Source organism: Alligator sinensis, unplaced genomic scaffold (assembly GCF_000455745.1).
Source record: "Alligator sinensis unplaced genomic scaffold, ASM45574v1 scaffold74_2, whole genome shotgun sequence".
In the NCBI taxonomy this organism is placed as follows: Eukaryota; Metazoa; Chordata; order Crocodylia; family Alligatoridae; genus Alligator; species Alligator sinensis.
Genome location: NW_005841931.1, coordinates 2,309,915 through 2,321,407, shown reverse-complemented (window position 1 = coordinate 2,321,407; position 11,493 = coordinate 2,309,915). Strand labels below are relative to the sequence as shown.

Sequence of the window (11,493 nt, the reverse complement as noted above, 5' to 3'; positions counted from 1 at the left end):
ACATGCTGTTTTATAGGCTTGATGCAGGCAGGGAGAGTACACTAGCTGGATTTGGGAACAGAAGAGCTAGAGAAGTAAGAAATGCCTTGTATTCCTTATGCTTAGCTTGGAAAGGAACGTACAGATCATGTGAGAATTACAGTAATTTATTTTACTAATGTACCTATACAAGATAAACATGTGCCTATGCACATGCTGTAAAGCTCTGACTGCATTAAAATAAGTGTGTTCTGAAGTCCTCTTTTCTTTTTACTCAACGTACTTGCTTACCAAGAGACCAACAAACAGAAGAAAGGTACCCCAAGTATCCGAGCCCAAAAGGCAGACAAGTGCACTGAGGACATAGTACTGTGCCACACATACCAGAACTGTACATTGTCAGATCACCTGCTGCCCTTCAACTGTGCTTGCATAAGGATATTGTTCACAGGAAATAGCTGGATTATGTGTACTTCCATCCATGGGCTGGCTACCTCCCCAAAGATCATCACAATGGAGGAAGAGGAGAGGAGGCCATGGCAGAAGGCTAGATCTGGACTAGAGCCAGGGCCAATGCTGTACCCAGGTTGTACTCAGATCCCACTCAAACAGATCTCATGCCACTGGTCCTGCTGTATTCTCAAGGTATAGCCAGGGGTCATGAAGTCCATCTTCTCTCTTCCCTCTCATGTGCATCCTGTTTCTGGTATTCTTGCTCTGGAATTTCCCTCTGGACAAAGAGGCAGTCCAACCTCCTAGCAGCAGCCATAAACAGATCAGTCCTTGTTCTCCTCCTTTCTGCTTCAGAGGTTCAAGGCCCTGGTGCTGATGGTCAATAGTTTTCTAAAGGTCAACACCTTGTCTGCACTGGGACAGGGAGCCCTAAAGACCCACAAAACACCACTCTTTTCAAGGGGGTAGAAGGAGGGAAATAAAAGTCTCTTCCTTTTAACTTTCTGTATCACTATGAGGGAAAATTTGACACTCTCCTACATACTATATCTCCAACTGCAGTGAGAGAATGGCCCTAAACAAATCATGATGGCCCCCTCATGACAGCAAACACAAGTCACATCCATACTCAGTTGAGCCAATAAAGTTCCATCCCACTGCTCTGGTCCCCCAACCGCAGGGGTGTGTGGAGCACCCCATAGCTGGGAGATCATAATAGCTGGGAGACTGCAGCAGCTGCAATCTCCCAGCTGCTACCTGAAATGCCCCCATGCCCAACACACTGGCTGTGATCTCCCAGTCCCAGGGTGCGTTGTGCTCCCCAGCACCTGGGAGATTGCAGCAACTGCAGACTGCCTACAAGTACAAATTAAAGCTGGATAGAAACCAGCTACAAAGTTATTACACATTTTCAAGCAATAACTTTGTAGCTGGTTGGACCGTTTTAAGGCATGATACTTAATTTCCACATGTAGCCAGTCTAAATTTATTGCACAGTTCATAAGGTTATTGCACAATAGATCTAATGTGTAGCGCAGGCTTCAATATACTAACCTAAAAATGAAAAGGCAAGTTTTATCATACTGAAGGATTTCTCCAAGAATAAGCAAATCTAAGGCCAATATCTCTGTAATTTGAAAGGAAGGTATTGGTAGCCAACAGGATCCCAGATTAAGTAATTTACTTTGCAACTGTGAAGTAAATTATGTAATCTCCTTGTATTTTGGCTATGTATTTACTAATCTAAGGTTAGCCCAGTGAGAACGGCCACACTGTAAAATAACACTCAAACTGAAACAGAGTGTGATTGTGTTAACTGATAAGAGTATTTCCTATGATGAACCTTCAACTATAAGCCCTACCAAACTCAAGATTGGGGCACCCCTCTGCTAATAACTTGAATTAACTCTGAAGATGTGACGTTAACAGAACAAGAAAAACAAAATAGGACCAGGTGTTGCATCTGCGCTTAACTAGCATGGTGGACTGAAAACTATAGAAAAGGTAGAAAGCTGTAAACAATCTAAAAAGGTTTTCTCCAATTTGTTTTCTTGAAAGAAAAACACTGAATAAAAACACAGCAGATGTTCTGAACACACTTCAAAGTACTCTCAAAGTGTCAACAGCTAAGAAATAAAGAAAGCTAACCCAATACTACTAAAAGTATATACAAATGCATTCAATGTACTAGGCTGAACTCATCCAAAACAGGGCATAAGATATAATCATTGCACTCTGTCTGCAGATAGTTGGCATTTCTTTTCAAGTATTATGCCAGAACAAAGATGCAATAAATCCCTGTTACTGTCAACAAGGCAAATTAAGGCATCTCACTTCTCCAAAAACCTGTCAAAAATGCCATGCCATTTTCACATAAGTAATTGTAAATGTATCTTTGTCTGTTCTTCAATGGGCACTTCTGCAATTACTCAGGTTAAATATTACTGAGTTGGTACCACTGATTTCAAAAGGACTATCTAAAATCAGGTATTACTTCTTGTGAATAAGACTTACAGCATTAGGCTTTAAATCAAGAAATGAGTAAAATGTATTGTTCCCCATTTTTTCCTACATTCCACATTGTCGTGTCCAATTATGATTAGATCCAAGTCATACCCCCCCCCCACCCAACCCAACAACCTTAGGGTCCATCCCCTCCCCACAAAAAATATGTCTTTAGGAACGTAACTTTAAACCTAAGCTCTAGTTTGCACTGAGTTTTAGACTTGGGAACAGTGCTGAAACACTGTAAGGACGATTCCTTGATTAGATTTGAGTGTCAAAGCAGATGGGAATCTAAGCTTCTATAAACAAAAGCCAATCCTATAAACAAGAGATGAAGGGGGGAAAGCACTATGGAAGATCCCAGATCTAGTTGTCTGCAGTCTTTCCGTTGTCTGAAAATAGCACATCCCTCCTTCATTTAAAAAGCCCCAAGCTCCTGATTTCCTCTGTTTCCCTGCAAGTACTGGTGAAAACAACAAAACAAAATTAGGACAGGTTTTGCAAAAGGTCCTCTCCTTGGTCATCAGCCAGCACACAAAAGAACCAAAACCCTAACCTGATCATTTGGAAGGTAAAAGATTTTCAATTTATAATTTCACCTCACCTGCCAATAAGAATGACAAGTTGTAGGGGGCAACTCCCTTTTCAAGCCATGGAGAACAGAAAATGCCCTAAATGTCATAACTGATTTTTGTACTTGTATTAAATGCAAGAAAAATATGGCTTTATATATTTAACTTTGAATAATTGATTTACTAACAGCATTCTCTCTCTTAATAATCTTATTTCACAAAAAAAAAAAAAAAAAAAAGCTTTAATGTTATCATATCATTCAAAGTGCATAGGCACACTGTACCACTTACCTCCAGCTCTACAGATCGCCTGAATTGAATTCTCAGCACTTCTCTGATGGATTCACTGACATTTTCTAGATTAGCTCTTCGGGCCAGCACTAGAAATTAACATCAGTCAGTAAATACATTTTAGATTTGTATTAGACACCTTGGTTCAATGCTGCATTTTCAAATTGTGTAATGCATGAAAAAGCAGGTTAAGAGACCAGTAAAATGGAGCATACTTAGAAAAGTGACTGTAAATTGTTTCATGAGTTCCTTGTTCATTTCCCCTCATGTTTTTCAATATCAAATTTGTTCTGTTTGCTGGTAAAAATAACAGTCTTATTAATATATAGCCCTGAAATTTAAACCAGATCTGAAAGCCAAACTCTATCTTTTTTTACTTGTGCTTTGTAATAAAAATCCTGATACTGTAACGTAGCTAATAATTCTGTAGATAATGCATGAGCCAGAATGGAAAGCAGATCACAGTTCAATAGCTGTGGTGGATATTTGCTGATAAAAGGCATAATAAAGCTTCCAAACCAATTTATCAAAAAAATAAAAAAATAAGAAACTGATTACCCATAGTGGCAGGGATGTTGAATATGAAAGCACTTTCAAGACAAAAACTACAAGAGTGCTTTGCTAACTTAAATAAATTTAAAAAAAAAAAAAATCACACTTTAAACTGTGACTGATTAAAGAAAGAAACTGAAGTGGTATCTTGGCGTTTTATATTTATTTTTCATCAATAGCGTGCATAGCAAAATTATTCTGTTAACAAGTCAAAAAAAATCCTACTGCTAACACACCTAATTGCTCTTATATCTAGAAAAAATAAAACCATGAACTTTCTACTTTATGTATCACATGAACACATTCTGGTCATAAAACTTAACTGTATGTTTTGCTGAAGGTTATGGAATACATCTCACTCTTCCAACAACTGCAGTTAGCTGTACCTTGCTAATTTGACAATAAACTAGAAAGACTGATTTCCATTTTTTTCAATCATAACCACACCAAGTCCAATAAAAATAATTCAAAGAATGTGTGTGTGTGTGTGTGTGCGCGCGCGCGCACGCACTTGCTTTCATATGTTCTCCTACTTAAAAAAATAAATCTTGGTTCTTTGCAAACAAATCTAACAACTTTACAGGGAATTTTTGCAGGATCATGTGACCTGAATAAACAAAGTGCCACGACAATAATCTATGTTGCCAACCATAAGTATAAAGTATCATCAATTCAACATCCCTACATGCAGTTTTAAAGCACCATCTGTGCTTATCTGGCGCTTGCAAAACAAGTTTTGTACAAAGTCATAATTTGCAAGAACAAGCAACTGTATGCAAATACAGACAGCATCTATGGTCATACAGGCTAATTTTTTTGGAAATTTGGCTCTTGATGTGAAATAATTACCTGGAAACAGAACTAAAAGATTTATTTAAGTGACCTAAATTTCTTGCTATGTTTCTTTTCTTTACTTATCTAATACAAACACACATAATTTAAATTATACAGTTTTGCATTACAAGGGGAAGCTCATTATAGTGATTCCTTTGGGGTACAAGGTAGAGTTTAAAAAAAAAAATGAAGAAAACCATTAAAATAAAACTTTAGAAATATCTTACCAGCTGTGACTAAGTAAGTGTCAGGAACAGTGATGTCACACACATATGGTTGCCTGGTGGCTGTCATGGCAGATGTTATAATTATAGCTTCAGATGGAGTAGTGGCCACTGCAGTAGAGGAGGAGGATGAAACACTTGAGCTGCTTTCAGTAGTTGTACTATGGTCAACTGTGCTAGTGATGGTGGTTGCTGCAGGAGTAGTCACGCTTGTTATATTGGTAACCCCAGGTAAAGCAGTTCTTGCTGGAGTGACAAATTCAATGGTAGTGTTGGTAGTGTTCACAGACAGAGGCAACTGTGTAGGGACAAATGATGTGACCACAGAAATTGACTCAGTAGGTGCACCAGTAATGCTGCTAACATCTGCATATGATGTCGACACGTACGGATTAGTTGTAAAATACGCTGTACTAGCAATGGCCTTAGAATAAGAGGTTAAAAGCAATGTATGGTTAACAGTAGCACCAATATCCTCATCTGAAGCTGTACTAGTTGAAAAAAATGATGAAGATACATAAGATACATTTATGACAGGAGTTATCCAAATGGTAGTAAACCATGAGGTCAAGTGTGTTTCAATCAAGGTGTTGCTGGTGACAATAGACTCAGAGTCAGACATGGAGAGCACCAGAGTAGGAACCACCAATTCAAGGGAGAGGAGCGAAGACTCTAACCGAGAGGTAGCTTCTGTGAAAGTTGAGGTAAACAACACTTCAGAATCCATTTGCAAGATTGACGTTGCTTCCAGTGACATGGAAAAGTCGGGATGAAAACTAAATGATGGTGTTATTTCAGGAAGGTGTGCGACTGGAACAGAAGATGTATCTGAATTAAAATATGAAGTATGCCAAGGAGAGAGCTGAGAAAACTCTGTACTTGTGCTGTTGGTAGCAGGCAGCTTACTTGAATCCCAACTAGAGAGATCACCAACATGTAGAGATGTTCCAAGCAGCGTAGGCAAAATTTGAGGTAAAAGTGTTGATAAATCACTTGGCATTATTGAGTAAAAGTTTGATGCAGCTGATGAAACAGATAATGAGATGTTAGGTTCAAAGAGCAAAGGTGTTGATAAAAGTATGGTTGAAAAATCTGACACATTTATAGATGATTCACCTATTGACAAACTTGCAGATGTTGTGTCAAGCAAAAACACAGATTCTGATGGCATAAATTCAGGCGATTCCAGCAAATTTGTAGGTTTGATTGTAATTAATGGGATGCTCTCATTTGCAGTAAAATCTGGTTCAAGAAGAACACTGGTGCTACTAAAAGGTTCTACTGTCAGACTGGATGTTAACATAACAGTTTCAGTAACAGAGGAGAACTCTATAGAAGAAGTGATATCCAACGAAATGTCTTCTGAGAGCTGACTGTATGAAGGAAATATTGTTGTAGGCGTTACTTTAAGGCCAACATTGAGAGTGCTTGAAAAAACCCAGTTTGGCTCAGAGACTTCTATGAATCTTGAGGAAAACGAAACAACAGGCCTTGATGGGAAACTAGTATCGAAGACTTCGGGAGCAGATTCCTCTTGTTCATACTGGTCAGCTTGTACTGTTGTAAATGGACTAATGACTTTAACCTCTGAGGCTGTGAATGATAATGTTTCAATATAATCACCTGAACCCACATCATGTTCCGTGTTTTCTGCTGAAAAGCCCTGTTCTGATGGAACTGAGGCCAAGTCACAGTACAAACACAAAGCATATGGTCTACTGAAAGGCACTGGGCTTATGAGCTCACTGAAGGGCTCAACTTGATTGGGTATTTCTGAACTGCCAGGCATATTTGGTGTTGTACTGGAGGATTCATGGGAAAACACTCTTGTAAACAAGTCATCAATAAGAAAGCTATCAGAATCAGAGGAAACAGCATCTGAATGAACTGGGAAAGACACAAATGGAAGACTAGTCAAAAACAAAGCAGGTTCCGTGCTGGTTGCCAAAACAGGTGTTGAACTAGAAATGCTTGCAACAGGGTAAGTCCTTAGATCCAAAGTTTCTGTTGCACTGCTATTCACACCAGAATTAGTTTTAATGTACTGGCCAGTACTTTTTGCCAAAGCATGTGGGGTAACTTGGGTATCTTTATCCAATTGCTGCATAAGAACAGATGACCCTTCAGATGCAGTATCAAAAGGCAAAGAAACTGAGGACAGTGAAATAGATGCCAAGCTTTCATCTACATTTTTCTCCAGAGCCACCAAAACCTCTGATGCAAAAGAACTTAAATAAATATCTGTCTTTGTGGGGTATAAAAGTAAGTCTCTGTTTGCAGTCAGAATTTCATGATCTGGGGTAAAAGAATTCAACTGTGTGAGAGAGTTACTGTGTCCAGAAACAACACTTAAGCTTGTCTTTTGCGGTGTTGTTTTCAATACATCATACAGTAAAGGAAAAACTGATAATGAAGGTGTTAGCAGTGTAGTTCCTAATATTTCTCTTGGTGGCTCTACTGCATTATCTGAGTCATGCATTGTTGCAATAGACTGTAGAGAAGAAGTCCGCTGTGTATTTGAAAGTGAGCCAATAAATTCATTGTCACTTAAGAATGCCTCACTGCCAGTTACTGAGACATCTGCCGTTGGTATGCTTCTCCCTTCTGAACCTTTGACTGTTCTTTCTTGATCAGATAATGTCATGACCAGGGGAGAAGTGATTGATGGCAAAACCATGTGGAGGAAATTGTCTTGGGGTTCTGAAGTGTTTTTTAAGGCCATGTGTGTCACGCTGCCCACTGTGCTTTGCTGTTGCTTAGGACCCACTGAGAACATGGAAAGGTTTTGCCGCTCCAAGGAAATATCATCTAAAAAGGAAAGGAAAAAAAAAATGGATTAGCCATACAGTTACAATACACAAGCACCAAGACTATAATCAGAAAAACCTACAAATATTGGGTTTTTTTAGGTAAATATTTGAAATCCTCAGACGTCATGATGACCAAAGTTAATAAAGTCTGACAACCCAAGTGACAAGTTTCACAATAGTATTACATTCCTTCAGGGCAGAGCATCACTCTGCTAAACTATTCCCAACCCACAGCCAACAAAAAAAACACTCTTCTAAATGCTGGATGACAATGTTAAAGCCAGCTGCTCTGTTTTCACACGCATATCGGTTAACATTTCAAGAACATAAAAAGGTATATTACATTATAATGTAAAGCAAAAGTATGGACTTTCTGGGGATTTAATTTTTTATTTGATTCCTACTAATTTATTTCCTTGAGTTTTACCACCCCATTTAATACTGCACTAATCAGCACAGTGAATGCAGAGTTGACTGAGGTTAACCATGAGGGAAGTGGGATAGTGGGGGACCTGGAGGAATGAGAGGCTTCATTCCTCCTGAGAAAGTAGGGCAATCAGCTAGTTACCTCAGGTGTCTGCACGTGAATGCACAGAGCCCAGGAAACAACCAAAAAGAATTGGAAGTCCTAGCACAGTCACAGAACTATGATAAGATTGGAATAACAGAGCTCGCATGACTGGAGCACTGTCGTGGATGGGTACAAACTGTTCAGGAAGGACAGGCAAGGGAGAAGAGGAGAAGAAATTGTGCTGCATGTAAAAGAGCTGTATGATTGCTCAGAGCTCCAGTATGAAACTGGAGCCAGGCCTGTTGAAAGTCTCTGGGTTAAGGTTAGAGGGGAGAGCAACAAGGGTGATGTTGTGGCGGGTTATGTGCTGTAGACCACCAGACCCGGAGGATGAGGTAGATGAGGCTTTCTTTAGATAAGTAGTTGAAGTTTCCCGAGCACAGGCCCTGGTTCTCATGGGGGACTTCAACCATCCTGACGTGCTGGGAGGGCAATCCAGCAGTGCACAGGCAATCCAGGAAGTTTTTGGAGAGCTCTGGAGACAACTTCCTGATGCACATATTGGAGAGACCAACTAGGGGCCATGCTCTTCTTGCCCTACTGCTCACCAACAGGGAAGAATTGGTGGGGGATGTAGAAGTGGATGGCAACTTGGGCAACAGTGACCACGAGATGACTGAGTTCAGGATCCTGACAAAAAGGAAGGATGGAGAGCAGCAGAGTAAGGACCCTGGACTTCAGAAAAGCAGACTTTCACTCCCTCAGGGAACTGGTAGGCAGGATTGCCTGGGAGGGCAGTCTGGAGGGGAAAGAAGTCCAGGAGAGCTGGTTGTATTTTAAAGAAACCTTACTGAGGGCACAGGAACAAACCAGCCTGATGTGCAAGAAGAACAGCAAATGTGGCAAGCAACCAGGTTGGCTTAGCAGATAACTCTTTGGTGAAGTTAAACACAGTAAATTTAAGTTTACAAGAAGTAGAAGCTTGGACAAACAACTTGGGAGGAGTATAAGAGCATTGCTCAGCCATGCACGGATGAAGTCAGGAAGGCCAAAGTGCAATTGGAGTTGCAGCTAGCCAGGGACACGAAGCATAACAAGAAGGGTTTCTACAAGTATGTTAGCAACAAGAGGAAGACAGGAGAAAGTGTGGGTCCCTTACTGAATGGGGGAGGCAACCTAGGGACAGATGATGAGAAACAGGCTGAAGTACCTGATGTCTTTTTTACCTCAGTCTTCACAAGCAAGGTCAACTCCCAGACTACTGCGCGGGGCAGCACAGTTTGGGGAAGAGGTGAACAGCCCTCAGTGGTGAAAGAACAGGTTAAGGACTATTTAGAAAGGCTGGACATGTCCAAGTCCATGGGGCCAGATGCAATGCATCCGGGGGTGCTGAGGGAGCTGGCTGATGTGACTGCAGAGCTGCTAGCCATTATCTTTGAAAACTCATGTTGATTGTGGGAGGTCCCAGACTATTGGAAAAGGGCAAATATAGGGATCCTATCTGGAAGATGGGATGGACTGTACCCTCAGCAAGTTTGCAAGTGGCACCAATCTGGGGGGGTGTGGTAGGGTAGATACACTGTAGTAGGACTAGGATTCAAAGTAACCTCAATAAATTGGAGGATTGGGCCAAAAGAAATCTCATGAGGTTCAACAAGGACAAGTGCAAAGCCCTGCACTTAGGATGGAGGAATCTCATGGACTGATACAGGTTGCAGACTAACTGGCTAAACAGCAGCTCTGCAGAAAAGGACCTGGGAGTTACAGTGGACAATAAGTTGGATAAGAGTCAGCAGTGTGCTTTTGTTGCCAAGAAGACTAAAGACATACTGGGCTGTATTGAAAGGAGCATTGCCAGCAGATCAAGGGAAGTAATTATTCCCCTCTATTCAGCACTGGTGAGGCCACATCTGGAGTATTGTGCCCAGTTTTGAGGCCCCCCACTATAGAAAGGATGTGGACAAGTTGGAGAGAGTCCATCAGAGAGCAACGAAAATGATTCGGGGGTTGAGGCACATGACTTCCCAGGAAAGGCAAGAGGAAACTGGGCTTATTTAGTTTGGAGAAGAAAAGACTGAGAGGGGATATGATAGCAGCCTTCAACTATCTGAAGGGGGTTCCAAAGAGGATGGAGCTGGACTGCTCTCAGTGATGACGGAACAAGGAGCAATAGCTTCAAGTTGCATCAAGGGAGGTTTAGGTTGGATATTAGGAAAAATTCTCTCACTAGGAGTGTAGTAAAGCACTGGAACAAGTTACCTAGACAGGTATTGTAATCTCCATCTCTGGAGGTTTTTAAAGCCCAGCTTGACAAAGCCCTGGTTGGATTGATCTAGTTGGGGAAGGTCCTGCTTTGAGCAGGGGAGTGGACTAGACCTCCTGAGGTCCCTTCCAACCCTAATTTTCTATGATTCTATGACCGTAAGAATGGGCCAAGACTTGGAGAGATGAAGCAGCCTCTAAAATTTGTCTACTGACATTCGTGCATGCATGCGTGCTGGTTAGACATCCAAGAATGGTACTGACTTTACAAAAACAGTGTTGTTTGTGTGTTGAAATATGGGAATATGTATAAAAATGCATTAGGCATACATGTTGGTCTAATAAAAGGTATAATTTTAGAACCAAGAGTTCTAGTTTTTCGTATGTCTTTTAGGCATACTGTTGTATTTGTCAACTTACAAACTGACACTTGTAGAAAATTGCACTTATCACCCTATGGCATCCTCCAATCTGTTTGTTGCAAGTCTTTCTTGCTGCTTCTCCCCTATCGAAGTCCATGAACAGCAAGCAATGGTCACATTCACTCTGCTTGCTAGACAACCCCCAGAAACTTATTTGCTGTTCTACATTGGCATACTTCACTTGGTCACTAAAAGCAATTGTGCATGGCAAAAAACAGCTAGGTTTACTTATCTCATCTTCTTCACACCGAGGCTGCTGGAGCTATCTTGTAACAACTATCATCCAAACAATCCATATTTATTTGCAAAAAGTCTGCAGAATGCCTACATTTGTCATAAGTTCTTTAAAACAATAGTTCTACCTACAAATCTTTTAATACAGAATGACAGATCTGCTCCACCAGGGGTGTCAAACATCCAGCCATCTGGCCCCCCGGTCCTGCCCCTGAATGTGATCAGATCCACATGGGGCATGGTACAGGGCTGGTGACTGGGTCGAATCCAGCCCACAGACTGCTTCCCCCACCCTGCTCCCCTCCTCTCAAGTATACCTGATCTGGCAGCTTCTCCAGCCCACCT

General features: G+C 41.0%; 1 protein-coding gene across 1 annotated transcript in view; it reads right to left on the bottom strand.

Moving 5' to 3' along the window:
• KIAA1549 (KIAA1549 ortholog) overlaps positions 1-11,493 on the bottom strand; it is a 206,650-nt gene that overhangs the window by 104,503 nt on the left and 90,654 nt on the right. Inside the window, exons 2-3 of the mRNA XM_006019528.3 lie at positions 4,913-7,717; positions 3,300-3,388 (exon numbers count right to left, since the gene is read on the bottom strand). Of these exons, the coding sequence (XP_006019590.1) occupies positions 3,300-3,388; positions 4,913-7,685 (2,862 nt within the window). The 5' untranslated portion in view covers positions 7,686-7,717. The remainder of the gene's footprint in view (positions 1-3,299; positions 3,389-4,912; positions 7,718-11,493) is intronic.